Genomic DNA, 27,260 nt, shown 5'->3' with positions numbered 1-27,260 from the left:
GGATTCAGAGTCTGACTCTAAGGAGCTTTGGTTCAGCTCACAGTTGTTCATGTCAGAGCATCCCCTGAGCCCCACCTCTGGCCATCCAGGTGTTGGTCATGGCGGGGTGGGGGAGTTCCTTCCAAGCTTTCAGACCCTTGTTCTGCCACTTTGTTTGCTGACATTTTGTTCCTTGATCGGAGAAGTTTCCCCCACAATAGCCAGGATCTCTGTTCCTTCTTAGTCGCTAAGTGGTGTGTGGACGTCACGTCCCCGCTCAGCCAAGCTAGGGACAGCCATCAGGCAGGCCTATGCGGGTGATGACACACACGTAACGGGTTGTGAAACTTGCTAGGATTTCACAGGTGTCTGTGCTGTGAAAGAAGTCGACATCTTGACATCAGAATGAGGGTGGGAGCTTGGTAGGAGAGAGGGCATGCCCCTACACCTGGGAGCTAGACTTCCATCCAGCAGGGCATTTGTGTCTCCAGGAGCCAAGCGTGGGCAGAGCTGACCTGCTGAGCCAGAGTGGCCTTTGCTGTTTCCAGCGGGGCTGTTCAAAGAAGGGGGTGTAGTGAAGGCCGAAGTGTCGCTGATGTGGCCCAGGTGGAGGGAACCAGGGGTCTCTCTACACCCACTACTCCTCTGAGCCCACTCTGGGGCCAGTGGAGCCCCCTCTGACCTAGCGGACAGCCTGGCAGAAGCGATCTGTTGTCCACACCTCCATTTCTTCCTTCCTGCCCCTCCCACGGAAGTCATGTCGTTTGCACTCCAGGGGACTGATGGCGCTCAGGCCATGGCCAGCCCTGCTCTTGAGGATCCAGGACCTTGCTGGTCACAGCTGGGAGGCAGCCGGGGCCGCAGTTCAGTCCAGGCAGGTGGCCTGGTTGCAGGCTTCTTGCACAGGTCCCACCAGGCAGGGGACCGTGAGACTGGCTGCCGGGCCCGGACGGTCTCACATGCTCTCATTCTGGCTCTGTGCTGGCGGAGGTGCTCTGGCCACCTGGGGTTTTGAGGTTGGCTGGTAATCCTGAATGATTGTGAAAAGCCTTCAGTGGGCCACTCTGTCCAGGTACCATGCTGGGAGTGGTGTGTGTGACCTTGTTTATCTCTACGCTGCTTCACGAGGGGCCCTGGGCGTCCCAGCGTGTGGAGGAGCCTCCGAGATGTGAAGCGGTGTGTCCCAGCCCAGCCCGGGTGCTCAACTGAGCTGGAGCTGGAGCCAGGCCTGCCCTGTGGCTTCAAACCTGTTTTGTTTTTCCACTTGGGAGTCCTGCGGGCTTCAGGTGCCACCATTTTCTCTTTCACAATTAGCTGGAGCAGAGAACCCTTCCTGGCCACAGGGAGCATTAGGCTTTCAGGATGGAAAGTTCTTGGAGGAGCAGGTAGTCCGTGGTGAGGGCAGGGAGGCCCAGGCGAGGCCTCTGTTGTTGCTGTCTGATTTCCCGGGCGCCGAGGAGCCTGTGTTCCCGCCAGCACGACAGCCTCCTGGGCTGGCTCATTCCACCCAGCGGAGGAAGGCAGGAAGCAAGGGGAGCACAGCTCCAGAGCGTCCGGGGCTGTGTCCTTGCTTGCTCGTTGAGGTTCCTCATCCAGCAAGGAGCCCAGCCCTGTGAAACTCAGATCAGAGCCTTCCCAGGGACAAGGACAGGTCAGCAGCCCTGGAATGTTCTAACCAGTCAAGCAGTAAACAAACGATAAGAGAACTGATGGCTGGGTCTTCACAGGGCAAGCGGGGATTGGTCCAGCCATTGGGTCTGCTCAGGCTGCCAAACAAAGCACCATGTGTGCCTGAACAACAGACAGGTGTGTCTCATCTGAAGCCTGGAGGCCGGGATCCAGGTGTGTGAGCAGGGTGGTTCCTCCTGGGCCCGTGGAGGCTGACTTCTGCCTGTGTCCTCACATGGTCATCCCTCTGTGTGTCTGTGTCCTGATCTTTTCTTAGAAGGAGCAGTTCTGTGCACTTGGGGTCCATCCCCATGACCTCGTTTTTTACCTGCATTGTCCCTGGTGATTGTTTTTGGAGGGCGTCTTTACAATGAGATGCTGTGGTTGGGCCTAACACATGAATCTTTAGGGGAGGAATTCAGTCCCTGACACCAGGCAGTTGTGGGCCCCCCACCCAAAGGTGCAGCAGGCTGGTACCTGGGGGTTGTCCTGGGTGCTACTGTCTGAATCACAGGAACCTGTGTGTTTCCAGTCCCTGAAGGTTTTCCGTGTTACTCAGTCAGATGGCAGCTCTTAGTTCTTAACGCTGTGAGGACTTTCCCAGGAGCACGCTGGCTTTGCCGTGAAAGTGACTCGGGGAGCCTGGGCTCCAGCTTAGCACTGACCCGGCACAGAAAGAGTTGGAAGGCATGTGCCCTGGGGCCTGGCCGAGCAGTTGGGGCAGGTATGGCTGGGCCTGGACACTGGAAGATGTCTGGGGCCTACTGGGCCGTGCCCCACCCAAGTCAGGACTGGCCAGAGGTGCCTCTGGATAGGAAGGAAGTGGCTGGGCTGGCGGGGCCTGTGTTTGGACCCTGCTCTGCGACTCCTGGTCTAATGGATTTGTCCAGTTCCTGTGGGGGCGGCTCTCCCAGTGGGACGGTCCCCAGTCAGTGCTCACTGGACCCCTTCCCCAGCCTGAGCCCACTTAGGGCTTCCTGCCCCCGGGACCTGTTCCAGGAGGGGTCAGGCTGGAGGCATCTGAGGTTCCAGGTCCCGAGAGAGAGCTGGGGTGAGAGTTGGGTATCCTCAGCCCTAGGAGTCAGTGATGATGCTTGGTCCCTGCAGGGAGCAGGGGGGTTGGGGGGCCCTGAGAGCTTGGCGGCTCCTTCCTCACCTTGCACGGTCCATTCCGTTCCCCCACCCTTGGACTCGGACCAGGAGAGTTGGCCCGCGTTGGCCTTTCTCCTGGTGTCGCCTAGCCTGAGGCGCAGGGCCCACAGGGGTAACGGGCTGTGTTCCCCGGTGTCACTCTGGGCTCCGTGTCCAAGACACAAGTTGTCACTTTGTTCTAATGCTGGTGACTTCCCCAAAAGCTGATGGAGGCTGAGAACCTCCATTTTGCTGCTGAGCAGCCCTGGTACCTTGGTTCCTGAGGCCGGGTCCTCTCGCGTGCGCCCTCCTCAGGAGGCTGTGGCGAGCTTGGCCGCTCCCTGCCCTGGTGGGACCCTGGCCCATGCCCCCCTGGAGGTTGTTGGGCTGAGAATGCACATGTCGGGTGGGGGCTCTTCTCCGTGGGGCGTCTCTTGGACGTGGGGGGAGGGGAGCCTGGCGCCGTTGCAGTGAAACCAGGCGCTGTGGAGCACTGTTTGGTGTGTTCTTGTTCCTTTGCAGCCTTTTCTGCAGCCACCGCCAGCTTTGGCTCTCCCGTCCTCCCCTCAGGCCGTTTCATGTGGAAGTGGAAGCCGCCGCGTCCGCTGTTTCTCAAGTGCAAACCCATTGTCGTCTTCTCTCTGGCTGAAGCCAAGAGAGCTCCAGCTCAAGACCCGCCTCCTCCAGGAAACCTTCCCCGCGCTCTCGGAACTTCCCCAGCTGGCTTCCTTCCTTTGAGGAAGGTCCCCAGGACAGAGGTCCCAGTGATCGTAGGGGAGCAGAGGCGGGAGTCACGCAGCGCTGCCCCAAGAGGCCAGACTCTCTGTCTCAGGAGGGTGATCCCTCATGCCCCTCTCACCCCACCCCTCCTTCAGTGTGAGCCGGGCCCTCTGCCCAGAGCCTCACGCAGTTGGTGCTCTGGAGGGGGGCAGCAGCCTCAGGCGAGGACAGCCTCCTTTGAGGAATGCCACCAGCTTTCCCCAGCAGAGCGTGGATGGTGACACCCAACCGGGTGTGGGTTGTTGGCCCCAAAGCTGGTGCCTGTTCTGCCTGTGACAGAGGTAGGATGTGTGGGCCGGTGCTCGGGAGTAGTCAGGCCCCTTGGAGGCTGAGGCCGTGTGTCTGGGGAGAGTGGATGAGGCAGGCACCAGGTGTCCTGGCATCAGCCTTTGCCATTATGTTGCTAGAACGTGGCTCCTAAGGGAGCCCAGGGCAGGCCGAGTTGCCGGGTGGCACCTGGTTCTATCCTGCCTGCCTTGGTGGCCCGTCTGGAGAACACTAAGGCCCGTATGGAGAGTGGGACAAGCTGGGTTGTGTGGCCAACCTGCATTGAAGCTGGGACTGGCTCTACCAGGACCCAGAAGACTGGCTCCTAGCCTCCCTGAACCTCCTCTTGTCCATCCGTAAAGTGGACAGCAGCACCCATCACCAGTCCAGTGGGGACTCGGGGTGATGAGGGTGTAAGGCCGCCCCCCCGACCCAGGCCACTGGTGGAGTCCAGTGTGGTCTCATTGCCTGAGTTTTCCCTTCCAAAGGTTGAGTGTGTAGGGAGGGCGCAGCCTGGCTTGACCGCAGCACACATGCACACACCCACGCGTGCACACAGGTGCACGTGTGCATGGGGCGCAGGCGGACCCCCGGGGCCCGTCTTCCTAGACTGCACGAGAACTGGAGGGGAAACAGGAGGCACATCACTTCCCTGAGCAGAGAAGCTTTGCTCTTTGTGGCGGTCCTGCCAGGAGAGTTTTGGAAGGGTTTGTCACCAGGAGGCAGAGCTGAGGGATAAACAGGATCCGCAAGATGGCGAGTGGGGGACCCTGGGCGCGGGCACAGCCGGAGCACAGTCCCTTGGCAGAGCTCCCTCACTCCTCGTGACCCCAAGGTGGAGATGGGGCTGTCCTGCTGCCCTTTGTCCTCACTGGCCGGGCAGACCTGTGACCCAAGTCAGTCAAAACGGCGTCACTGCGCAGGTGCTGGGATGCCCAGGAGCCAGCCGGGCAGGAAGGCTCCTGGGGACCTGCCAACGCTGCCCATGCAGCCGGGCCTGGCCCCTCCCACTGACGCCCGTAGAAATGCAGGGCTGGGGGGCCCCAGGTGGGGGCGGGGCTGACCCTGCCTTGGAGATTTGCCTTAAGGCCTGGATTCCTGGGACCGCAAGGTGGCAGGGACATGGGCTGTGTGACATCTCGGCAAGAGGGCCACCAGGAACTGCGCCAAGCTCGCAAGTGTCTCTAGCAGGGATCCCTTCTCTTCCTGACCCTTCTGGAGCGTGTGTGCAGTGGGGGTGGCAGGGAGCCCTCGTGGCAGCCCCGCTCCCTGCTGGCACCTTATAGATCCTGAGCCAGCCAGGGAGTAAGTAAAATAAGATGCTGGTTCTGAATGTGGCACTCAGCCCAGGACCCCTGCGAGGGGGCAGGCCCGGTCGCCATGTGCCACAGCGCCACACTTGAAGGGGTTTGGTCTCACTTGCGCAGCACAGGCATGAGTTTGCAGAAGGCGCTGGTCATTGCCATGTCGTTGGGTCTCTGTCCTGGCTGCAGGGAAGTGATCTTGATGCAGGGCCTCTCCTGAGCGCCCCTGAGTTCCACAACAGGCGTGAGGTTGGCCTCATGCTACAGAGAGGTGTGTGCGAGGAGGCCGCCCTCCTGGCCTGGACTTCGGTTGCACACGCCCTTTGGCATCAGTAAGGAAGCGAGCTCCCATCTCCAGCCCCGGCACGTGCTGTGGGTTTGAATCTCAACTCCCTCCATCCTTCCAGTGAAGTCCCACAGAACGACGCCATCATTCCCTCACTTCTGAAAAAGTAACAGGTAGCAGAGCCCCGGGGCCTTCCTGGCCAGCTCACCGGGCCTCTGTTGGCCTCTGACTTGCCCCTCCGGGGCCCTGCAATGTGTGGTGGGGCTGCACAGGCCCCTAGTTAGGGGAGCGCTCACTTGCAGTGGGGGTGCCAGGGTCCCACTGCAGGTCTCTGAGGGTAGGTTTGGGCCTGTCACAGGCCTGGGGACAGCATGGCCTCCTGGGTCCAAGAGCGTCTGCCTGAGCCCTGGGACAACCTTGGGCTCGGGCTCTGAGAGGGCCGCCTCCCACAGGGAGGAGCCCCACCAGAGGGGCTGAGCCCTTCTCAGGCCTCCAGGGTCCCTCTGGACAAGGTGGTCTTGGACCTGGCCTGTGTCTGGTGGTCGCAGTTCTGAGCACTCAGTGACCTGGAGGCAGCTGGGAGCCCGCTCTCCCACCAGGGCGGTGTCTGTGAGGAGCTGGAAGGACAGCTCTCCGGCCAGGGCGGGAGGGCCTCCTGCTTCCCCAGCCCCACAGCGTTTAGGTCACTGCCCCTGCCTCAGGCAGGCGAGTCAGCAGCACCTGTGTGAGCAGGCAGTGCCCAGCCCAGGTGGCCTGGCCGGCACCCCAGCGCCCCTCCTGCCCTGCCCCCTCGCACCCACATTCCTCGTGCATGAGCTCAGCTGCTGCACTAAGGAAGCGAAACCTGGCGGCTGTCCCCATGTGTCACTGGGCGGGTGTGGGCGGGCTGCTGCGGTGACCCCCTCTGTTGGCCTGGGCGGCCGCAGGCTGTTTTTTGCTGTCACTCAGGATGTTTGGGGCTCCGGGTGGGAGCTGCGGAGCCTCTTCTTCTGCCCTGGGGGTGGTCCTAGAGCTCTGCACCCCAGGTCGGCTCTCACAGGTCCCCAACCCCAGGGCTCTGTCTCGGCTCCATGCCTATCACTGCAGTGAGACACACATCTTACACTGAAACTGCACGCATACACACACACATATACACACTCACTTGTGTGCACGTCTGGAACACAGAATCGGGGTCAGAAGCTACCCTCACTAGGTCTATACTCTGCTTCAGGTCCATTTCCTTTGGACAAACAAACACATGCACCCGCCAGCGTTTCTCTGCCCCAACGCAGGTTCGGGTGGTGTTGAGCAGCGAGGTGGAGGGCTCAGCCAGCCTGTGCGTGCACCCTCAACAGACAGTCTAACCTGGGGCCCCTCTGCAGCCTTCCTGGACGCCAGTCCCTCATCCACTGCCTGTTACCTGACACCCTGCTCTGACTCTAAGGCTCTTCTTGGGTTGGATGAATCTAGACTCAGGTTCTCCACCAGAGTGGTCTCCAGACCACTGAGCTCCGTCCCTCATTGTGATGGGGCCAACTTTCCACTGAACCTTCACCTCTTAGGTTTCTGAGCAGCTCTGAGGGGTGGCCTGCATCTGAGTAGTCTTGGCTACGATCTGGTCTCCTTGGAGCAGTCAAGGGGTACGTTTCCTTTTGAAATGTTTCGGATGGACCCTTGGCTTCCCATCCTATTCAGAGAAAGAGGCGTCCCCACCATGGGCTGTGAGGCTGGGGGGTTGGCCATTACTGTACCACTTCTGCCTGTTCTTCCCTCCCACCACTCTTTCCCTGGCTCCTGCCATCCTGTGCCTGACACCAGCAGGCCCTGGCCTCGGGGCGTTTACACGCACCTGCCTGAAGCCCTCCTCTCTCAACAACATGCTTCTCTCCCCGGTGTCCCCTCTGGGCTGAGCCGTGTCCTTCCCTCCTGTTCTTTGGGTGTGGGATCTTGCCCAGTGTGTGACGTGGGCCTGTCTCCCCTCCCAGGACTTGGTCCTTTGGGTCACTGCTGTGTCCCCCGTGTGCCTCAGCCCTGCTGCAGCACATGGCAGGTGCCCATCCCTTTGCCTTGTCCAGAAAGGAAGGTGCACCTGCCCTGTGAATTGGGGCACATGTTGGGTGTGATCCCACAGCCCTCCTTGGAATCTGTGTTGGTCCTGCTGACTGAGGGCCAGGAACATGGAGGAGAGCAGGGCTGGGATTGCCTGTGTGCCAGGTGGGCAGGGGCTGGCGCTGCCCATGTTCATGCAGAAGCACCTGGGCCTCCATGGTCTGCCCACAGGGCCAGGCGACTTCCCCTCCTTGGCGGCGTTTGTCTCTTACCCTCAGGAAAGATCAGACGCACATCACGATAACTGACCCGGAGATGTGGGATGTGGCTGAGACAGGGTTTTCCTTAAAAGTCCCTTGCGGTGTTCTCGCTGGCTGGGGCTGGCACCCGACCGTCAGGGCACATTACCCAGTGGAGCTCACATTTGGCTGTTGTTTGTGTGCGCCTGTTTTTATGCCTCGTAATTAAAACATTTATTTGGCCTTCGCAGTGAAAATCTGATTTCTTCAATCTAAGAACTGGTGCTATTGGCACCAAGACTTGAGTCCATCGGGTGCGCGGATCCAGAGCTGCTGGCTTATTCATCGTGCGGTGTTTGCAATCAGGCTGCGCGTCGCTCTAATCAGAGCTGATGTTTGGTAATTGATGTGTTGAGTGAAGATCGTGGTGGGAGGGGGCTCCAGGCGGCGATGAGCCTTTTGTGTGTGGCCTGCTGGGGGCCTTCCTCACTGACTCAGCCCTGCCAGATGGGGTAATGGCTCCTCAGCGCAGCGTGTCTGAGTGCCAGCTATATGCCGGGCATGGCCCCACGCGTCCTGCACATGCTCACTTGTTTGATCTGCCAGGCCCTGATGGAGCAGGTTCTGGCCTTTCCCCCACTGTACAGGTGTTGGTACCGAGGCTCTGGAACGTCACTTGTCAGAGGACATTCAGCAGGGACCGAGCTGCAGTTTGGACCCGAAGCCCGGCTGTGGCTTCGTGGGCTCGACCCACGTATGATGCCTGCGTGATTTTCCCCTCACCATTCAGGCCTCCAAGCGGCCAGGTGTCTTGCCCCTAATGCTGTTCTCTGCTCTCTTCCAGACCATCATGGAACAGTTCAACCCCAGCCTGCGGAACTTCATCGCCATGGGCAAGAACTACGAGAAGGCGCTGGCAGGTGAGGCCTGCGGGTGGGAGTGAGGATGTCTGAGCAGGTGGACAGCTTCACAGGCCCTGATGAGGGACGGACAAAGATGTTTCCAGAAGCCCGACATGGCTGAGCAAGGGTGTAGGCCGTAGGTGCCGCACCACGGAGGCCCGTGATGTTCTGTGCACACCGTGGACACGGCCAACTCTGGAAGTGGGTGGGTCAGCCAGCACGTTTCAGGCCGATAGTGGTTCATTTCCTGAAAGAAACATCCAAGGACATGTCTCACCCCTGTGGGCTTTCTCTTGGAGTGACGTCACTTCATTCTCCGCTGCGCAGGTCGTCGGCCTTGGGGGAACCCATCACGGCCCACCTGGGCTCCTGCTCACATGCCCTAGTTGCTTGGATGTGAGGCACACGCCTCCTTCCAGGCCTCTCATCATCACCCCACCATGAGTTCTGTGTGGACCGGAGTGGGAGGAGGTCTGAAGGCGTCCTCCCCTCCCTGTTTTCCTGGACCTCCCCAAGGGACAGAGCCCCTCAACGGCCCTTGGCCTCCCCAAGGCCAGGCCGGGACTCTCTAGGCTTTCCTGTTGTCTCTTCCAAGGAGCCCACCCTGCTCAAGCAGCGGGCACTCCAGCCCCTGGGGCACGGAGCCCGCACGAGCTCCCGACTGCGTGCACTTAATTGAAAACTACCTAAATAAAATTTGATTGAGTGCCCAGTTATAAGCCCCTAACTGGATTCTGGAGAAAACGGATTAGAAATTGTAATTATGGTGGATGCTCCCCATGGCCCCACTCTGGAGGTGCCCTCGTTCTCCTTCCAGCCTGAAGGGTGGTGTGGAGGGGGCTCCTCCGATGAAGGGGTTTGTAGACACTCCCAAGGTTTTTGAAGGGTCTTTTGAGTTCCTGAAGGAAGCTCTGTCCTGGGCAGCAGCCCCCGGGCTTGGTCCCAGGAAGTCAGCTGGCTTGGAGCTTGCCGTCGAAATCCCCCGCAAAGTCAGGTCCGCCTCCGGTTTGAGCAGAAGTCGCCGTGGGAGGTGGTGTGTGAGGCCCCACCCCCCACCCCCAGCCTGCTGCCTTTAGCCTGATTTGAGTGTGTGACTCACTCCCACTTGCACGGCTCAACCCTGAGACACAGGACATTGTCAGAGCCCTCAGCCCAGGCTGGCTGGGGGTGGTCTTCCTGTCGAAGTAACTTCGCAGGTCTCCACCCGGAGGTTGGTGCTCGTCTCGTCAGGGACACCGGGCCTTGTGGTCAGGGTTGCACCCTGTAATTTGACTGGATTAACTCTGGACGTGAACAGCACACTGAGTCCTTAGAGAAGGTGCTCTCAGCTTTGGGACAAGAGAACATCAACAAGAGACGGGCAGAGGTCCTGCCCTGGCTGGAGCCTGCTGGGCGCAGGGGAGGCAGCTGCGTGGCAGGCGGGCAGGGTGGCCGAGTAGGTGCTGCAGGTGGTAATTTCCTCATGAGGGAAGTAACCACCCCTTCCTCTCCCCTCTTAGGTGTGACGTATGCTGCCAAAGGCTATTTTGATGCCCTGGTGAAGATGGGCGAGCTGGCCAGCGAGAGCCAGGGCTCCAAAGAACTCGGTAAGACCCTGAAATGTGGCAGAGACCCCGGAGGTCCCTGAAGTCGGGTGTCCCCAGGCAGATCAGGGACCCCACCCTGTGTCTGTCCTTCTTTCATTTGGGGTCGTGTTTTCCCTGTCCAGTAAAAAAGGACTTCCTAAACTGATAGACAGTAGTTGCCTTCGGAGCTAGTGAGGGCTGTGGGGTGCATAGGGTGCACCAGGTGGCTCCAGGTCCCCTTAGAAGCGTGGTTTGGGGATGAGTAGACAGGCAGATCCACATTTATAGGTGTTTGTGGCAAAACTTGAATTGGCTGGCATAGAGGAGCCATGTGAAAAGGTGGACTCAGGTGATGGCCTTTGATGGTGTGGGGAAACGTTTCTGGTGTAAAAATTAGTGAGAAAAGGTACACAACCTTGGCATGGTGTGACCAGATTTTGTAAAAATACCCCGGGAGCATGCTTATCTCATGATGGAGACCCCGGAAGCTTAACAAGTGGAGTTTCTGGGTGTGATTCTTTTCTTTCCACTTTTTCTGTGTTTGACACCTTTCCAACAGGAGCTCATGTTTCTTTTATAATCGAGGCACACGATGTGGAATGTAAAGAGCCGTGGGCTCCTCAGAGCAACCCCGGGTTCTTGGCAGGTTGGAGGGCGTTTGGTTTCTCTGTGTGCCCATTCATTCTGGCTCCCAGAGGTGCCTGCGTCTTGCCCACCACATGGTCTTCAGCAGAGCCCGCCCACTCTCGCCAGCAGTCCACCTTCAGACTTTTCACACCATCCTGCCTTGGAAGCTGGGCCAGTCCACCACAGGACTTTGTGGTACCCTCTGCCACTCCCTTGTCTGAGGACACGGTGGCCCAGCTGGCCCCACCGTCCCAGCCCTGAGTCAGCGCCGTCCCTGGCAGCCCTGCTGTGTGTGTTGACTGCCACCCTGGCAGAGCAGCAGCAGCATCTGGGTTTTCCTGAGGCCAGTGTAAAAACCAAAGCAACTCCGGGACCTTCCTGGGCTGGGAGCAGGGGCTGGCGACTGTGGAGACGAGGGCAGGCAGAGTGAGTGGCCAGGGCCAGACTCCTCATGGGGGCTGGCTGCTCACCTGGATGTGGGCCTTCAGTGTTTAAAGAGCTGGCTGCTCTCCAGCTCTCCAGCTCTAGGTGGTGGTGGTTTAGTTGATAAGTCGTGTTCGACTCTCGAGACCCTGTGAACTGTAGCCTGCCAGGTTCTTCTGTCCCTGGGATTCTCCAGGCAAGAATACTGGAGTGGGTAGCCATTTTCTTCTCCAGAGGATCTTCCTGACCCAGGGATCAAACCGGGTCTCTGCATTGCAGGTGGATTCTTTACTGACTGAGCCAGCGGAGAAGTCCTCTGTAGCTCTAGAGGGACTCTCGTGGCCTCTTGGGGACGCCGAGCCAACTTGCCCTGGACGTCAGGCCTGCAGGCTTGGCCTGGCTGGTGACATGTTGGATGTTTGGGTGGATGGAGGCCTGAACTCCTTGGTGACCAGTCATGGCTGTAAACCAGCTGGCTCTGAGCTCAGAGGCCACTTGTGGGCCCCGCCTGGTGCTCCTGGGCCTCCCAGCAATGGCTCCTCAGAGGAAGTTTGGGTGTTGAGTATGAGCCTGTGTGTGTGTACACAACTCCTGTCTGTGAGAGGGGCACTTTCTTATCATGGTTGATTGTGGTGGCCGGGAGGAGACGCCCCAGAGTGAGGGTGGACATGTGCAAATCCGCGTGAGATTCTCGAATTTCCCCTCGCCGAAGTCCTTGGGGGTTGTTACAGCAGGCCTGGTGAGCGGATGGCAGGCTCCTGCCATGAAGTCTGCTCATGGAGGGGGCGGGGGCCACACTGGGCGTTGCAGGAGGGACGTCCCTCCTCCCACCAGTCTATTTGCTGTCTGGGCTCCAGCCTGAATCTGGGAACTTCTGGTTTACTTGTGGGTTCTTGAAATCTCTCTAGGGGTTTGTGGTCCATGGGGTCTGTCACCAAATGGGAATTCCCACTGTGTATGTCCAGGAAGGCGCCAGCCAAGGGGAGACCCTGTTTACTCCACTCACGACAGTTCTGACACCAGATGTGGGTTTTCCAGCACCAGCGAGCCCTCCAGTGTCTGAGGACCCCAGCCGGGAGTCCCACAGCTCAGCTCACTTCTGACACCATCTCCCTGGTGTCAGTGCGGACCCTCGTCCTGAAAGACTGCCCCCCCCCCACCCTAGAGGCCGGCACAAATCGAGGGTCCCCGGTTCCCCACACTTCTGTCCGATTTGGCTACAAACGGGCTTCCCACCACTCCCTCCTCGGGTCTGGCTGTGTGCTGGAACAGCTCACAGAACTCAGGGGCAGGCTTACTGTCTTAAGGATGTCATGAAGGACCCAGCTGAGCGGCCAGAGGAGCAGGTGCCCAGGGCGAGGTCTGGGAGGGTGCCGAGCACAGAAGCTTCTGTCCCTGTGGAGTTGGGGTGCCCTACCCTCCCAGTATGTGGGTGTGTCCACCACCCTGGAAGCTATCTGAACCCCGTGTTTAAGGAGTTTCCAGGCATGAGCAGTTGTTAGCTCAGCCTCCAGCCCCTGTCCTAGAGGATGGGGTGGGGCCTCTACTTCTGATGCTGGCTGTGGCTGGGTCTTCCTGGTGACCAGCCCCCATCCAGGAGCCCAGGCAGAGTTGCCTCTTTGGAACAAAGGACGTTGCTATCACCAGGAGATAACGGGATTAGGAGCTCCATATCAGGAAGTTGGGGGGTGGGGGGGAGGCAGAGACCAGCGTGCCTTTCTTCTCACATCATTGCTCAGTTTTTTCGTTAGGTAACAGCTTTATCAGGACATAATTCACATGCCATACGGTTACCACTGAAAGTGTACAACTCTGTGTTTTCTAGTATATTCAGGAAGTTGTGCAGCCATCACAGCTGTCTCATTCCCAAACTTCTTCATCCCAGAAATGCAAGCCATCCTCGTTAGCAGTCACTCCCCCTCCCCCAGCCCCTGGCAGCCGCTGACCTGGTGTCTGTGTCCACGGCTTTGCCTGGATGTTTCACACAGAAGAAAGCAAGCACTGACCCTTGGTGACCCGTTTGCTTCCAGCTTCTTTCAGTTGAAGAGGGTGTCTTCGAAGTGCATCCGTGTTGTAGCGTGTGTCAGCTCTGTTCTTTTTATGGCTGAATAATACTCCCTTGTCTACACAAGGGAGTAGTATTCCAATCCCCAGCTGATGAACATCAGGGCTGTTTCCACATTTTGACCAGTTTCAATGCTGTTGGTGTCAGCAGTCAGCACAAATGTGTGTGGACACTTCATATATCCCTGGAAGGGGAACTGCTGAGTCACACGGTCGGGGTTGAATTTTTATTAAAGCAGCACACACGCGGGTTTAAAAATAAGTCCCCCTGCCCCCCACATGCCTGAGGCCCACTTCTCAGCCCTACATATTGTCTGCCTGTGTTTGCTTCCATACGCGTAAACAGGCAAGTTTGTGCTGTTTCTTCTGTTTAATTTTGGACATTATTTAATGAATCTTTTTCTAGAGGATTTGGATTTAGTGTTTTTATATTACTCCTCTCTCCCCACCCAAGAGAACAATGACGACTTTTGCTTTAATCAGTGCCCAATATAGCCTTTGTACGGTGCTGGCGGGAACCCTCAGCTCAGAACAGTCTGCCCACAGCACAGCAGACAGCAGGTCTGAAATGGAAGCCTGATGAGACAGACATGAGTGCACACCTGCCCAGGTAGCACACACCTGCCCAGGTAGTGATCAGCCCCGGAGAAAACCTCCTGCCTCTCTCGCTCCATGCCCGCCCCATTCCAGACAACCACTGTCGTGCGTTCTGCCCTGAGACGTGGCGTGCATTTGCTGGAGTTTCTATAAATTGACCTGTGTAGTGTGTGCTGTGCTCTCTTGAGTTTGGCCTCTTTTATCTCATGATTGTTTTGAAAGTCATCCCAGTGTTACACACACCTCCAGACCATCCTGCCTTCATGACGAGTAGTTTCCGCTGTGTGGACGTGCCCTGTTGTTTATACGTTCTTCTGTTGACAGACATCTGGGTTGTTTCCAGTTTGGGGCATTTCCATATCTATGAACTAATGACTTCGGGCATCTTTTCACGTGCTGTTTGCTGTTTATCTTCTTCGGTGAAATGTCTCTTCAGGTCTTTGTGTCCTTGTTTTGGTTGGGGTTTTGTCTTCTGATTGAGTGTTTTAGGTAGAAGTACTCGGCGGAACCTGGTGGGCTGCCGTCTATGGGGTTGCACAGAGTCGGACACGACTGAGGCAACTTAGCAGCAGCAGCAGCTCTGTCAGATACACTTTGCAAATATTTTCTCCCAGACTCGTTGGCCTTTCATTTTTGTCACAGTAGTTTTAGAACAGAAATGTTTAGTTTTATTTTTTTTTTATTTTTTATTTTTTTTTTTTTAATTTTTTTTTTTAGAAATGTTTAGTTTTAATGAAGTCCAGTTGAGTGATATTTTTTTTTCCTGAACTATGGTCCATAGGTTTTCATTACTATTTTGACAGCTTTGTTTTTCCTAGAGTTAATAACTACCTGCCTTCATTTGCATAGTTGTCAGTTTACAATCATGAACTCAGTCCCAAACCCGAGACTGCACTCTGGGGTTCCTCCCAGCTGGCAGTGGTCCCGTTAACCTGGCTGCTTCTCCCCCTCTTGGAACCTGCCTCCTGGCGCCCCCCACACCCCCAGGGCCAGTGGCTGGGCTGTGCATGCATGGACCACCCTTCTCCAGCCTGGGACTGCGTTTTCTGCGTCCTGGGTCCTGTCTTACTTCCTCAGTTAGGGCGACCATCCTTCCTTTTAGTGGTTCCTCAGCAGGAAAAGGGGAAACATATTTCTGAACTCATGTCTGTCTGTGGATGTTTCTCTGTCTCACGCTAATGGCTTAGAATTCCAGGTGGAAGTTCACACCCCTCAGAGTTGGAAGGCATCACTTCCTTTCCTCTGACTCCCGGTGTTGCTGTCTTCAGTGTCTTGGTGGCTCATTTTTTTTTTTTAATGTGAGTTTTCTGTTTTCCCCCTTCTGGAAGCTTTTGGGGTCCTTATCCTTGGGTAGGTTCTGTGAAATTTCCAGATATCACTCCAGTGTGTATGTTGAGGGAGAGAGCCCCAGGGGGCCTGGAGGACGGAGCATCCCAAGGGTGAAGGAGGCATGCGGCCTCTGGAACCATGGGAAGGTTAACGAGGGCCGGGGTTAAGCTGCAGCTCCTACCTGAGGACAGCAAGGGCACCGGGAGGGGTGGAGGACAGGAGCAAGGGTACGTCCACAAGTGCAGGGTGGATGAGAAGGAGGCACCCTGGGAGAAGTGGGGAAGTCTGGAGCCAAGGAAGGGAGCAAGACTGAGGGTGGGAGTGGGGCTTCGCCCTTGGGAAGCCGGGTTTGTGCGGCCTGCTCGTCATATCTGCGCTGGGATCCACCGGCCTGCAGCAGCAGGCGCTGTACTTTCACGGCTGTAGAGTATTTCATGAACATATAACGAACACAGTGTGTTTCTCAGTCCTCTTGTCCAGTGCCCAGGTTATTCCCCAGGGCGGGGGATGGGGAGGGGCTGCCACTCTGAGCGAGCTGGTCCTTGGGACCGTGATGCTGACCAGGCCCACCGCGGGTGACCTTCACGCGGTTCCACAACAGCCATGTCCTGGGTCTCTCCTTCCTGGCCTCGCCGTCCTCCCACATGACCCGCATGATGCTCCACAGTGCTCCCATCTGAGTGAGGCTGGGCACCACCGCCTTCTGCTCCCGTGCCCTCCTCTGTGTGGGCGAGTCTGACCCTGCAGGCTACCCCACTCCCAGGTGCCCAGGCAGCAGCTCTGGGCCACCTGGCTCCTGGACGGGAGGGGAAGACCAACCCAGGACCAGCATCTTGGACACAGCAGGATGACAGTTTGCACCTGGTTATAGCTCGGGGTATGCTGGGCACCCGTGTACCAGGGGGGGACAATCCAGCCCAGGGGGATGCTTATACTGGGGCTGCCCTGCAGTGACCTGCTGAGAAAGCCAAGGACTCTGGGTCCTTCTGTGCTGCTTACTTCTGCTCCCTGCTTGAAGACTCTGGTAGAAATGGTAGAGATTTTCAGATTTAGGACCCTTTGCTTGTGGCGGTAATGTGGCAGGGATGGGGTACGCTGGTGCATTTTGGCCACTATCCTTGTGAAACTGTCGCTTAGGAAATGTTCTCTTTGCAGCTCTTTGGGCCCATTGGCTCTGCCTGCAGCCCTGGGCGTCTGTATGAGCTCCCTCTCCCCTAGTGCTGATCAGGACCCCAGGGAGGGGGGCCTGTGCTGATGACCAAATGATCCTGAATCGTGGACATTCATCGACAGGCTGTTTGGTCTGGCACGTGGCTCATGCTTATAGATGTCTGTAACGTTTGAAGAGAACTTATATCCCCCAACTAGTCTCTGATTCTGGGTGCAAGGTTCCTAACTGTGTTCAGATCTTCAGTACTTCCAGTTCCTAATTAGTAAGTAAAAGAGGTGTCCGTCTTACTCTCTAGGATGGTGGGCTCCTTGGTTTCTCTGTACGGTTTTTGCTTTACGTGTTTTCTAGCTGTGTTACTAACTGCATAAACTGCGAGTTACGTGCAGTTGTGTTTTCCTGATGAGCTGAACTTTGCGAGGGGACCCCTGTCCCCACCAGTCCCGTTTTCAGTCTGTTTTGTTTCATGCTGAGTTCGTTTTCCTCCGCCCTTCCTGTCTGCAACCCTGGGGAAAAGCTCAATTTCTGACCACTTTCTTCTCAGCAGACCTTCCTCCCCTGGGTGGGAGGGAAGAGGTGTGGGATCTCTGCTTTCCCAGGGACGAGCCAGAGCCCTCAAGGGGAAGCCTCCGGGGAAGCGGCGCTCCAGCCGAGGTGTGGCAGCGCCCTGGAGGAAGCTCTGTTCACACTGGCAGCGTCCCAGGCTGGGCGCCAGGCTCCTGACCAGAGACGTCATCTTGATGGGGCTTCGTCTGCCTTCTCACAGCCCGCTTCCCGCCGGGATCCCTCTGGGTGTGGCCCCTGGCGGCTGTGGGGTCAGGGATCGCCAGCCAAGCAGTGGCAGACACCCTGGCCACTCCCCAGTCACCCTCCTTTCTCTGCCAATCCCTGCCCCGTTCTTCCGGTTCTTCCTGCCTTTTCTTTCCCACGAAGGGCAGGAGCTGTAGGGCTCAGGCTTTGCTCCCAGGGCTGGCAGCCTGCTAGGATGGTGTGGGATTCAGCCATGCCGACCCTGAGTGGACCGAACCCCCTCATCTCCCTGCGAGCCCTGGGCCCTGTCCTTCCTGCGTAGAGTGAGGATCTTGAGCAGCACAGAGCCCTCAACACCGCCATGGCAGCCAACCGTGTACTCCCCAGGGCTGGACCTCTCATCGCCGGGGCAGAGGCTTCTGCTGTGTGGTCTCCTGCGCTGAGCAAGGCTGAGGCCCGTGGAGGTCAGAGGTCAGAGCCCAGTCGCCGTGCGGCAGCTGAGCGGCAGCAGCTGTCCCTTTGTTCCCCTTTCCCGTGGAGAGCGAGTGGCCGCTTGGCCTTTGGTCCGGCGGCTGGGAAAGTGGCCTGAGGCTGCAGTTGCAGACCTCACAGCAGAGACGACCTCTCATCCTCACTCTGCCTGGCTTTGGATCGGCTTTGATAGGCAGGCGGCTTAGCCGGGGTGCTGGGATGGCCGCCTTTCCCATCACCTCACCTCCCTCTTGTCCCCGGCTGGCAGCCACCCCCACTTGCTGTTGGCGTGTCCCTGGACCGCCACCCTCCCCGTTCTGTCCGGGCATGCCCGGGGCCTCCCGCAGCGGGGGATGATGTTGCTGGTCTGTGTACTTGGGTCCAAGGCCCCATCTGCTCCCTCTCCTCACGGCTTTCTGTGCTCGTGGGGCTCACCGGCAGCTCAGGGCAGGAGGCATGTGCTATCTGGGTCCAAGGCTCTAGGCCAGTCCCCAGCGTGTGCAGACCTGCACCTTCCCCAGGCCAGGGAGCCAAGAGGGTGACCCCAATCACGGCGCTCCGTGAAGGCTCACGCTCCAAGCTCATAGACCACGAATTAGGGGGTTGCTGAGATCTGGAAGTGAAAATGTTCATCCTCCTGCTTCCCCATCTGCCTGGAGGCCGCAGGGTAGAGGGGGCAGGTGTCCCCTTGCTGGTCACAGCAGGGTGGGTGTGCCCCCCTCTCCCCGCCCCCCTGACACGGGCAGCCTGAGATGCCAGTGTGGTGGGGAGCCCGAGGCAGAGCGTGGGTCTGTGCTCTGGTGTGGGCTCCGGGCCTGGTCTGGGAGGTCAGGTCTCCAGGTCAACTCCTTTTGCCCTGAAGGGGGCCAGTGCAGGAGCCATCCCGCCCTAGGTGCTGTCAGCACTGCCGTGTGCCCTCCAGGCCCTCCCACTGCCTTAAGCTTTAAGTAACAGGGTCCCTCAATCATGTCAGAGAGCAGGTGGGGACCCCCCCAGTGCCCGTCCCCTGCTGGCAGAGGCCAGGTATGGCGTCTCACCCATGCCCTGGGGTGAGCGCAGTGGCTCCTCCTCACTTCTCCACCCAGCCTCCGTGTGAGCTGTCCCCAGGCCCTGCTGAAAGCACATGTCCCCCAGTCCAGGCAGTGAACAGGCTGGCTTCCAGGCCTTCTCTTCCACCCTCACGTCCACTTGTGCAGAATCAGCGTCTGTCCTGCTTGCTGGTTTCTTCCCCAGTGTTGGCTCCTAGGGATGCCACCGTGGCTCTTGATCTGGTTCTTTGTGCAGGCGAGGCTGCCGTCCCATCCCCCTGACAGCCGTGCCACCATGTGCAGCAGCCCCCAGGGAGCTGGCACACCTAAACACGTCCTGCCCACTGGGCAGCCGTCTGCAGCCAGGCCCCTGGCTCCGCTCCCCAAAGCAACTGTGCAGAGTAGAGCTGAGCCCAGCATGGGCAGGAGTGGGAGGTGGAGGCCAGGGTCCCCGTGCACCTGGGCTGCGGGCACAGGGTGCCCACGTGGGCAGGTAACTCAGGTGCTCTGTGCTGGAATCGTTCATGCACGATGGGGGTCAGCTAGCTCCTGTGGCTGTGCAAGAGGCTGAAGTGACACCCCCAGGAGCACTCTAGGCTTTCCTGGCTGGCAGCGCTGACATGAGGCCGTCATCTGCAGCAAAGGGCCCAGCCTGCCCGGAGCCCTCTGTTGCCTCGGTGTATGGCCGAGTTTCACAGCGGGCGCATCCCTCCAAAGCCACTGTCCGGGGCCTGTGCTCAGAGCTTCACCCTGGCCATCTTGTCCGTCTGTGCAGCTGAGGGCCAGTGACCGAGCAGCTGTTTTGTTTGGCCCTCACCATCTCCTGAGGCCTCTGTTGTTTTCTCTGCCTTTGAAGAACCCGCTTGTTTGTGAACCCAGGCGTGTTCATGCTTGCAGGTGCCCTAAGTACCCAGATCTGTCCCGGTGCCCAGGAGAGGGCAGGAGCTCCCTGCTGGGCGGGGCCTCGGGGTTGGAGGTGGCTCCCCTGAACCTGAAACTGGGCCAGGTTTGGCCGTGAGTCACTGGATTAAGGTGTGGCCTGAACACTCCCCTGGGCGTTTGGCTGCTGTCCATGCCCGGCTGCCCAAGTGAAGAACAGAGGCGGGCCATCCCATGCCACCTTTGGAGACTTGCTCTGTGGGGACCCGGCTACCTCTTTTGGTTCCTGCTAATGCCGCCAACTTTCCCACGACTGCCTCATGCTTAGAGGCGTGAGGTGGCCAGTCCCTGCACGCAGGTCACTGCAATGCAGGGGCCATATGGCCCGAAGGACCTTCACGACTATTGCCGGATGATTCCATTCACAGAGATGGTTCTGAGATGGCACCACAGGCCATCCACAGATGGGGGGGCTGCCTGCCAGGTTGACTTCTGTGCCTTCCGGGAGGCTGTCGGGCTATATCATGGTCCCTTCCACGTCAGGCAGAGCTGGTCACACGTGGCCGGGGAGCCTGAGTGTGTCCCAGCCTCCTCTGCAGGTGGGTGACAGTCTATCACATCCACCTTCTGTCAGACCCTAACAACAGGACATGACTGTGACTGCTGGACCCTCCTGACAAGACGCTGCTTGGAGGACTTATTAGAGCCTGCAGTGGGAGCCGTGTTCATTTCACATCCCTGAGGGTCCCCACTCGGGACCGTGTCACCCCACTCTGTGGTCCCATGCTGGCCACAGGCCCCTGTGCAGGACGGCGTCCCCAGGCCAGCCTGGAGTGAGCGTCTTTCCTGCATCCTGCCTTCACCTCCCTTCTGCAGCTGGAACACCACTGCACACGGAGGCGCTCTCCCTGACCCCCAGGGGGAGTGGCCGGCACACAGTCCCCGGAGCCCCAGGATCAGGGTCTCTGCTCTCTTGGCCTCCTTCAGGCCTCTTGACACCAGACAGGACTTTTGTGGTGTCTCTGCCTCTGTGCTCGACTTTGTGTAGATGCTAGACAGATCAGAGGGGCTGAGCAGGGATGGGGGGCTGCAGTCTGAGGGCCTCCTGGACTCACATACCGGGTGTGAAGGGCTGGGGGCTCCAGTGTATCCGCTTTGCCCGCCCTGGTGAGAGCTTTATGGGGCCGGCTCAAGCCTGTGTCGGGAGGGATTAATAAACATCTTAATTGGATCTGCCTGTTCTCTGTGGCTTTGGCTGAGCAGGAGAGATGGCTCAGCATGTTTTCATGCTTCCTTGGTGTCCGAGGGCCCCCTCTGGGGTGGCAACATCCGCAGGGTACAGCAGTGCATGGCTGGGTCTTCTGAAAACAGGCGGGGGACCCCGGGCCCTCTGACCTGGTTCCTGGGGGTCCTGCTGGGGAGGAGGGGAAGAGGGCCCTCGGCCGCGTTCATGCTGGTGGTGATGAGGGGCTAACAGGGTCTGTGAGGACCGGGCCTGGGCCTTGTTCCTGCCGAGGGGGGACGTGTGGCCTGTCCAGGGTCTGCAGCCGGAGGCCCACCGAGGTGCAGCAGCACGCGCACGAAGTCTCTCCCGGCCTGGCCAGTCTGACTCGAGGGCCTGCGTGTCTGGAGGGCGCTGGGGGCCCCCAGTCCTGTGACCGCACCATGTCTCCCCCTGAATTGAGGTACTGCCGGCAGTGTGTGCTCAGTCTGCAGTCCCCCACCCCCACCCTGCAGGTGAGAGTGAAGAGGGAGGGGTCCTTTGTTGATCCTTTGTTGACCTGGTGCAACCAGGGTCTGCATGGACCAAGGGGAGAGGACGCCAGGTTGACCTGAAGTTCCTGCCTCCCTGTCGCCCAGGCTCAACCCGTGTGCTCCACAGCCTCCCATCATCCAATTCCTTGAAGCTGCACCCCCAGCTGGCCTGAGTGGCCAGCCTGAGAACCCTGAGTGTGACCGTGGATGCCTGAGAGCATGTGAATTGGCCGGGGATGCGTCCAAATATATATCTGGTTCCAGGAGGTGTGGGGCAGGCCTGAGCTTCTGAGATATGAGCAGACTACCAGAGTGGCCGATGTCAGTCCAAGACTGACCCAGTGCAGGTAGGGCGGAGGCCAGCCCGGAGGGTTGGGCCACGTGTGGTCAGCACCTTGTTCCACGACACCCTGGTGCCTGGGTGTCCAGCTGTGAACACAGCACTGACCTCAAGGAGCCATCTGGTCTTGCTCCGCTTCAGAGCGGCAGTCAGGGAGGGTCACTGTCCGCTGTCATCACCATGGTAACAGCCATTGATTTTTGTCCTGGTTACCCCTCTGGCCACCTGCCATGTTTTGCCATTTTGTAGGCAGGAGAAGAACGCTGCTTCTCCCAGGGAGGAGCTGGCGGCTTTGAGGCCAGCAGGGAGGATGGGAGGTTGGTGGCTGATCCCAGAGGGGTCCCCCGGTGTTGTCTAAGCTCCGCGTCCCATCCTGGTGGCTCCCACAGCCGGCGCGACATCCCCGCAGCCCCTTGGCTGTCTGTCTTCCTGGAACGAGAGCTCTATATTCGTGCCTTGTTCAGGCGTATGCTAATTAGCTCTCAGAGGCGCCTTTCCGCTCTGGAAGCCACTAGAATAATTGAGCATTATGGAAATTTGCTTTAGAAGGCTTCAGTAGGCAGTGGGTGCTCCCAGCCAAGTTTGAGCAGCTGACCCCTTGGCTCAGAGCCCCTTGGCCACCGGCAGGGGCCGCAAGCTCCGGCTCCTCCTGGAATGACAGATCCTCAAGAAATGAGTGTTTTGGCCCCTCGGTCGCCGCCCGTGGCCCAGAGGTACACCTGATGGTGCGTCCTGCTCGCCGGGTTGAAATCCAGCTCTGGGAGGACAGGGCTGGAGTTCTGGTCTCCAAGGAGGGTCGGAGGCCTTCTCTGTGCCCTGAGCACCATCTGGGGCTGCTGAGGACTACTCCGGCCTAGGGCTCTGCCTGGGAGGAGGTAGGGAACGCCAGCAACCCCGCCCACTGCACCGGAGCGCACACACGTTAGGCCCGTGGTTTCAGTCACGGCCCTGCAGTCTCAGTCTCGCCTCTGGCTGGGGTGCTCGTGTCCTGGGTTGGCACAGCTTGACGTCTGCTGGGGGCGGGGAGCAGCAGGTTACAGGACTGGCCTTCCGGGCTGCGGCCACCCAGGGAGCCCATAGGGACCCACACGGGCAGGGACTCTGCGCACTGGACATTCCTGTCTTTCCCATGTGTTCAGATCCGTCCTAGAAGCCTCGTGCGCTGGGAGTGCCCAGTGTGGTCTGGGATCACTGGATATTGCCCAGGTCCAGGCAGCTGGGGAGCTGGGTCCTCATCAGTGTCCCCCACATTCATATTGCTGCTGAAGATACCCACTTTCTTGTTGCATTAGTTCCCCTGAACCCCAACACTGTGCCTTCCCAGGAACCCCCCCCCACCCTGTGCTCTTGTCCACAGGGCCCTGTGCAAGGCCCGTCTCATGACCAGGGTCAGAGATGGGCACAGCCCTCTTTCAGTGGGAAGGACACGGGTATGGGGTGGGGTGGTGAGGAAGAGAGCACACAGCCGGGACCCCTGCCCAGGCCGGACATGGTCACCAGGGAAGAAGGGCCTAGGCTGAAGAGAAAGGGCACCACAGGTGGGTGGTACCCTCCTGCCTGCCAGGGCTGGGCTCCACAGAAGGATGTCCTGTCTTGCTGCCCAGTTCCTGAACCACTGCACCTGCCATCCTCCCACTTCAAGAAGGAGGGTGTGGTGGGACCTCTGAGTCTAGATGGATGGCACCCAGCTTCTTGGCTGTCAGGGTCGCTGTTACTGATGGGGGCAGACACTTGCCCGGCTCTTTCTCTGGGGCAGGGACTGGGCCGTGAGCTTTGCCAGTCCAGCCTCCTAATCAAGAGACCTGTGGTCTCACTGATTTCATCCTGGGATGGGGTACAAATGTGTACACGTAACCAATGAGACAGGTCAGCCCAGTCCTGGAGCCCTTTTCGTGGGATGCCCAGACTGTTGGAGCCTGTCAGCCCCTGGTCGCCCTGTGATGGACATCCCCCAGCTGGTGGACACACAGCGGGGTGGAGGCTGGTCTGTGCTCTGGGGGATGGTTCTGCTGTGTGGCACTGGGTCCCTGGGGAGGCCCGTCCATAGTGGTTATTGGACTCCCTCCCTACCCCTCAGCCAGGGCTCAGCCCGCCTGTGTCTTCCAGAGATGGGAAGTGCCCTCTATGACCTCCCCCACCATGGGGCCCCAGCCTCCTTCTCCTGCTCATGTAAATCAGGTTTTAGAATTTTCTCTGGTTGCCCCCTGGACACTGATACTGGAAGCATTGCTCCCCTGTGACGGTCACAGTGTTGTGGAGAGGGGACTGGCCCCCCATGCAGTGTGCCCAGCCTTGGGGTCTGGCAGCCAGGTGAGGACTGCTCCTTCATCCCATGCTGTCGCCAACCTTTGCTGGGGGTCAGCTCAGGCCACTGGCCGTCTCCATGGGAGCCAGTGCGAAACTGGTTTCCTCAGGCCTGTGTTGCTTTGGCAAAAAAACATGTTCTTTTTTAAGCTTAAGTGGGTGAGAACTCAAATCCTTCCTGAAATCCTGTCTTCACTCCTTTGGGATAAGGAGCCTAGTGTTGTGGCCTGGGAGGGGGCCTCAAGTGGAGTCTGGCCCCCTCGGCTCACAGAAGGGGGAGTGGAGCTGGTAAGATGCCGGCCTGTGAACAGCCAGACCCTGGGGACAAGGGCCACCCCTCCCACCATCCTGGCTTGTTCCCAGTCTCCCAGATCCACACTCCCCCTCAGCTTCTTGTCATTTGCAGATTATAAGAACATGTATTTTTTTTTTTTTTTTGCAAAAAAAAAGAAAAGCAGACTGTCTTTAAAAATGTCAGCGTTGTCAGAGATGCAAGTGGAGAGGACTCTTCTGGATTTAAGAGGCTGAAAACTCCCGACTCCCGGAGGAGAGATAAGAATTCTGGTGCCGCTGGAGGTTAATTCCTCGTAACCCGTGATTTAGCCTGTTTATGACTGACTTGTTCCAGATGCTCACGGAGCAGCGTTTAGATAAACAGAGCACTGATTTATTGAGAGAAAGACCTGAAGAGCTGGGTGTGAGGTCCCAGCCTGGGGAGTAGCTCTCAGGCGGTGGCATGTCAGGGCACCAGGCCCCGCGATGTGGGCGCTGATGGAGGAGGGTCTGTGTCGGTGGCCACCCTCCCTGGGTCAGGATGGCCGCGGGCCGGTGCACACAAGTCATGATCTCTAGCTGTAGAAGCTGACGTGCTGGCCACACCACAGTGCTCACTACTGTCTTGGATGGTTCAGCCAAAAAGAGTGTGCGTGGTACATAATGTACGTGTGTTGGGAAGAGAGCTGGGGAGCCTGGTGGAGGGCGAGTGGGTACCTGCTTTGCTATTTTTGCAGCTTTTGGGGGGTTTGGAGGGTGGGGCTGGGAGAAGTGTGTTCTGTCTTCTCAGCGCTGATGAGGACAGATTGACGGTCCCGTTGATCGCAGGGCCGTGGATGGAACCCCTGGGTGTGGCTGTAGAACCGGCCTCCATTCAGGTCCCCTAAGAGTCAGCATTCAGTGCCCTGGGGGACAGCCTGGTGTCTTGTGGAGCTCAGGTGGGAGGCAGGGCTGCACCTGGGCTGAGCTTGGGCTTAAGAATCAGTGAGATGAGCCTCCCCACCAAACTCCGCCCTGCCATCTCTGGGTCATCCAGGGCCACAGGCCTCCTTTGTCCTCCTGGCCCGCAGGCGGCTCTCCTTCCTGACCTGCCTGGCCCACTTGCCTTTCACCCCACCCCATTCCTCACCGGCCCATGGTTTGTCTGCCTCTCCCGAGAAAGAGTATGGCGACCACGGAGGCAGGGCCTCTGGTTAACCCTCTCACCTTCAGCGGCACCTGCATGGAGCACGTGCTCACGAAACAGCCGTCAGAGGGGTAAGATGAAGGTGAGCGAGTGCCCCAGGCTGCGAGCAGGTCACCTTCGTCACAGTAACAACTCCCACATCAAGACACCAGCCTACAGTTTCTAGAGTCTGTGCCTTTGAAAAATCTGGTACATATAACTTTCTCTAGTCTCCTGGACTCTTTCATCTCTTCCCAAAGATCCCAGTTTGGGGAAACACTTGAATGTTTCTGAGATCTGAGATGTCAGCGGTGGGTCCTACATCCCCGAACATGTGTAATGTGAGTGAAGACATCTCGCTTCTGACTCTTGCTGCTCCTCGCGTATCACAGTGGGGCCCCGCCGTTTGGATGTCCAGACCTGGCCTCCTGTGGGCCTTGGTCCTGCTCACACTGCTCCGCTCAGGGTCTGCCCCGCTGCCGTCCTCCCAGGCGTGGGGCCTTCCCACGCCAGGGCCCCCTTTTCCTCAGCCGTGCCCTCACCTTCCAGCACATCCCCACACTGCCTCTGTGCTGGCGGGGTCTCTAGTTTCTGCCTTCTCCTCTCCTTGATGGGTGCCTTTAGGCCCCAGGGGCTGGCCAGCACTCACCCTGGCTGATGCCGGGCCCTTCCACCTTGTGCTTGTACTGAGGTTCTTGCCAGGGGCTGTGCACCGTTCTTAAGAATCTGTTGGGAATGTCTTTGCATCAGTGGTAAAACCGAAGCAGAGTGACAGCCTGGCGCTCTCCCTGGCTCACCATCCCTGCATTTGGTAGAAGCCAGCTCCTACTGGGGGGCCAGTGGGGGCAGAGTCTCCCCTGGGGACGGCCCCCCGCCCTCCTGGCTGAGCTCTGAAGCAAGAGGGATGCTGAGTCACCCCGACTTGCTGGAGAGGCAGGCTCCTCATTGTGGAATCAATTCCTATTAGTATCTGCAGCGTCGTCTTCCCAGGAGATTTGGACGAGCCTGGAGCAGGGAGCAGGCCCTGCAGAGATGGCAGTGGGTGCCTGGGAGGGGCGCTGGCTCTGGAGGAACCTGGGAGGGCCTGGCAGCACCGAGGCTCCAGCCCCTGACGTGGTCACGGTGCTGGCCAGAGGCCCCCTCTTTACTCAACTCTCCTCCCCCTGCCAGGATCTGCTGGCTGGTGGACTTTCTTTCTCTAAGAAGATGGGAAAAACCTCAAAAATCATGTTGCGAAGATTGTTTACAAACAGAATTTAGGGTTGTTATAAAACTGCTTCCTAAAGAGAGAGCTGATTGTCACAGCAGCAGTGTTTGTAACAGCCCGAAAGTGGAAGCACCCAAATGTCCACCGGCAGACATCAGTGGATGACTAGGTAAAGTGTGGCCCCTTCCCTGGAATGTCATCCGACTGGGGCGGGAATGAAGCCCTGACACACGGCCACCAGTGAGCCTCAAAAACCACAACGCTCGGCGAAGAAGCTAGACACAAAGGTCTGTGTCTTGGGATCCCGTTGATAGGAAACACCCTGAACAGGGAGATCCATATAGATACTAGATGAGTGGTTGCCCGAGGCTGGAGGGAAAGGGGAGTGACTGCTGATGGGGACAGGTTTCTGGAGTGATGAGAACCTTCTGGAATTAGGAGCGGCGGTTGCTCAACCTTGTGACTGCCGTTGAGGACAGAGTGGCCGGTTGCGGGCCCCACAGGCCTGGGCTCTCCAGCCCTCCCTGTCCAGCCACCCTGGCTCCAGTGTTGCGCCCCTGTTGGGGGCCAGGTCCCTACTAGGAGGGTAGACCAGTTCTTTCTGCGTCTGTCACCCAGGACAAGGCCACCACCTTGGGGGCCAAGGGCCCTGCCTGGCTCCCAAGGCCACCGCCCTGCCTCTTTTCAGGAGTCCACACACCATCTGCAGGACGCTCGGGCTCCCCAGC

The 27,260-nt window shown here is 58.6% G+C and overlaps 1 protein-coding gene across 5 annotated transcripts in view; it reads left to right on the top strand.

The window, feature by feature from the left end:
• The window catches only part of BAIAP2 (BAR/IMD domain containing adaptor protein 2), a 63,841-nt gene that overhangs the window by 6,062 nt on the left and 30,519 nt on the right, over nucleotides 1-27,260 (top strand). For 4 of the 5 annotated variants that reach the window (XM_043905260.1, XM_043905262.1, XM_043905263.1 and 1 more), the window contains exons 2-3: nucleotides 8,530-8,605; nucleotides 10,087-10,173. In XM_043905260.1, the coding sequence (XP_043761195.1) occupies nucleotides 8,530-8,605; nucleotides 10,087-10,173 (163 nt within the window). Of the gene's footprint in view, nucleotides 1-3,422; nucleotides 3,840-8,529; nucleotides 8,606-10,086; nucleotides 10,174-27,260 lie in introns of those variants that run through there. The other variant, XM_043905265.1, reaches the window with a different exon arrangement.

The sequence above is a fragment of the Cervus elaphus genome, chromosome 5 (assembly GCF_910594005.1).
Source record: "Cervus elaphus chromosome 5, mCerEla1.1, whole genome shotgun sequence".
Taxonomy (NCBI): domain Eukaryota; kingdom Metazoa; phylum Chordata; class Mammalia; order Artiodactyla; family Cervidae; genus Cervus; species Cervus elaphus.
This window is presented reverse-complemented; position numbering and strand designations above follow the sequence as displayed.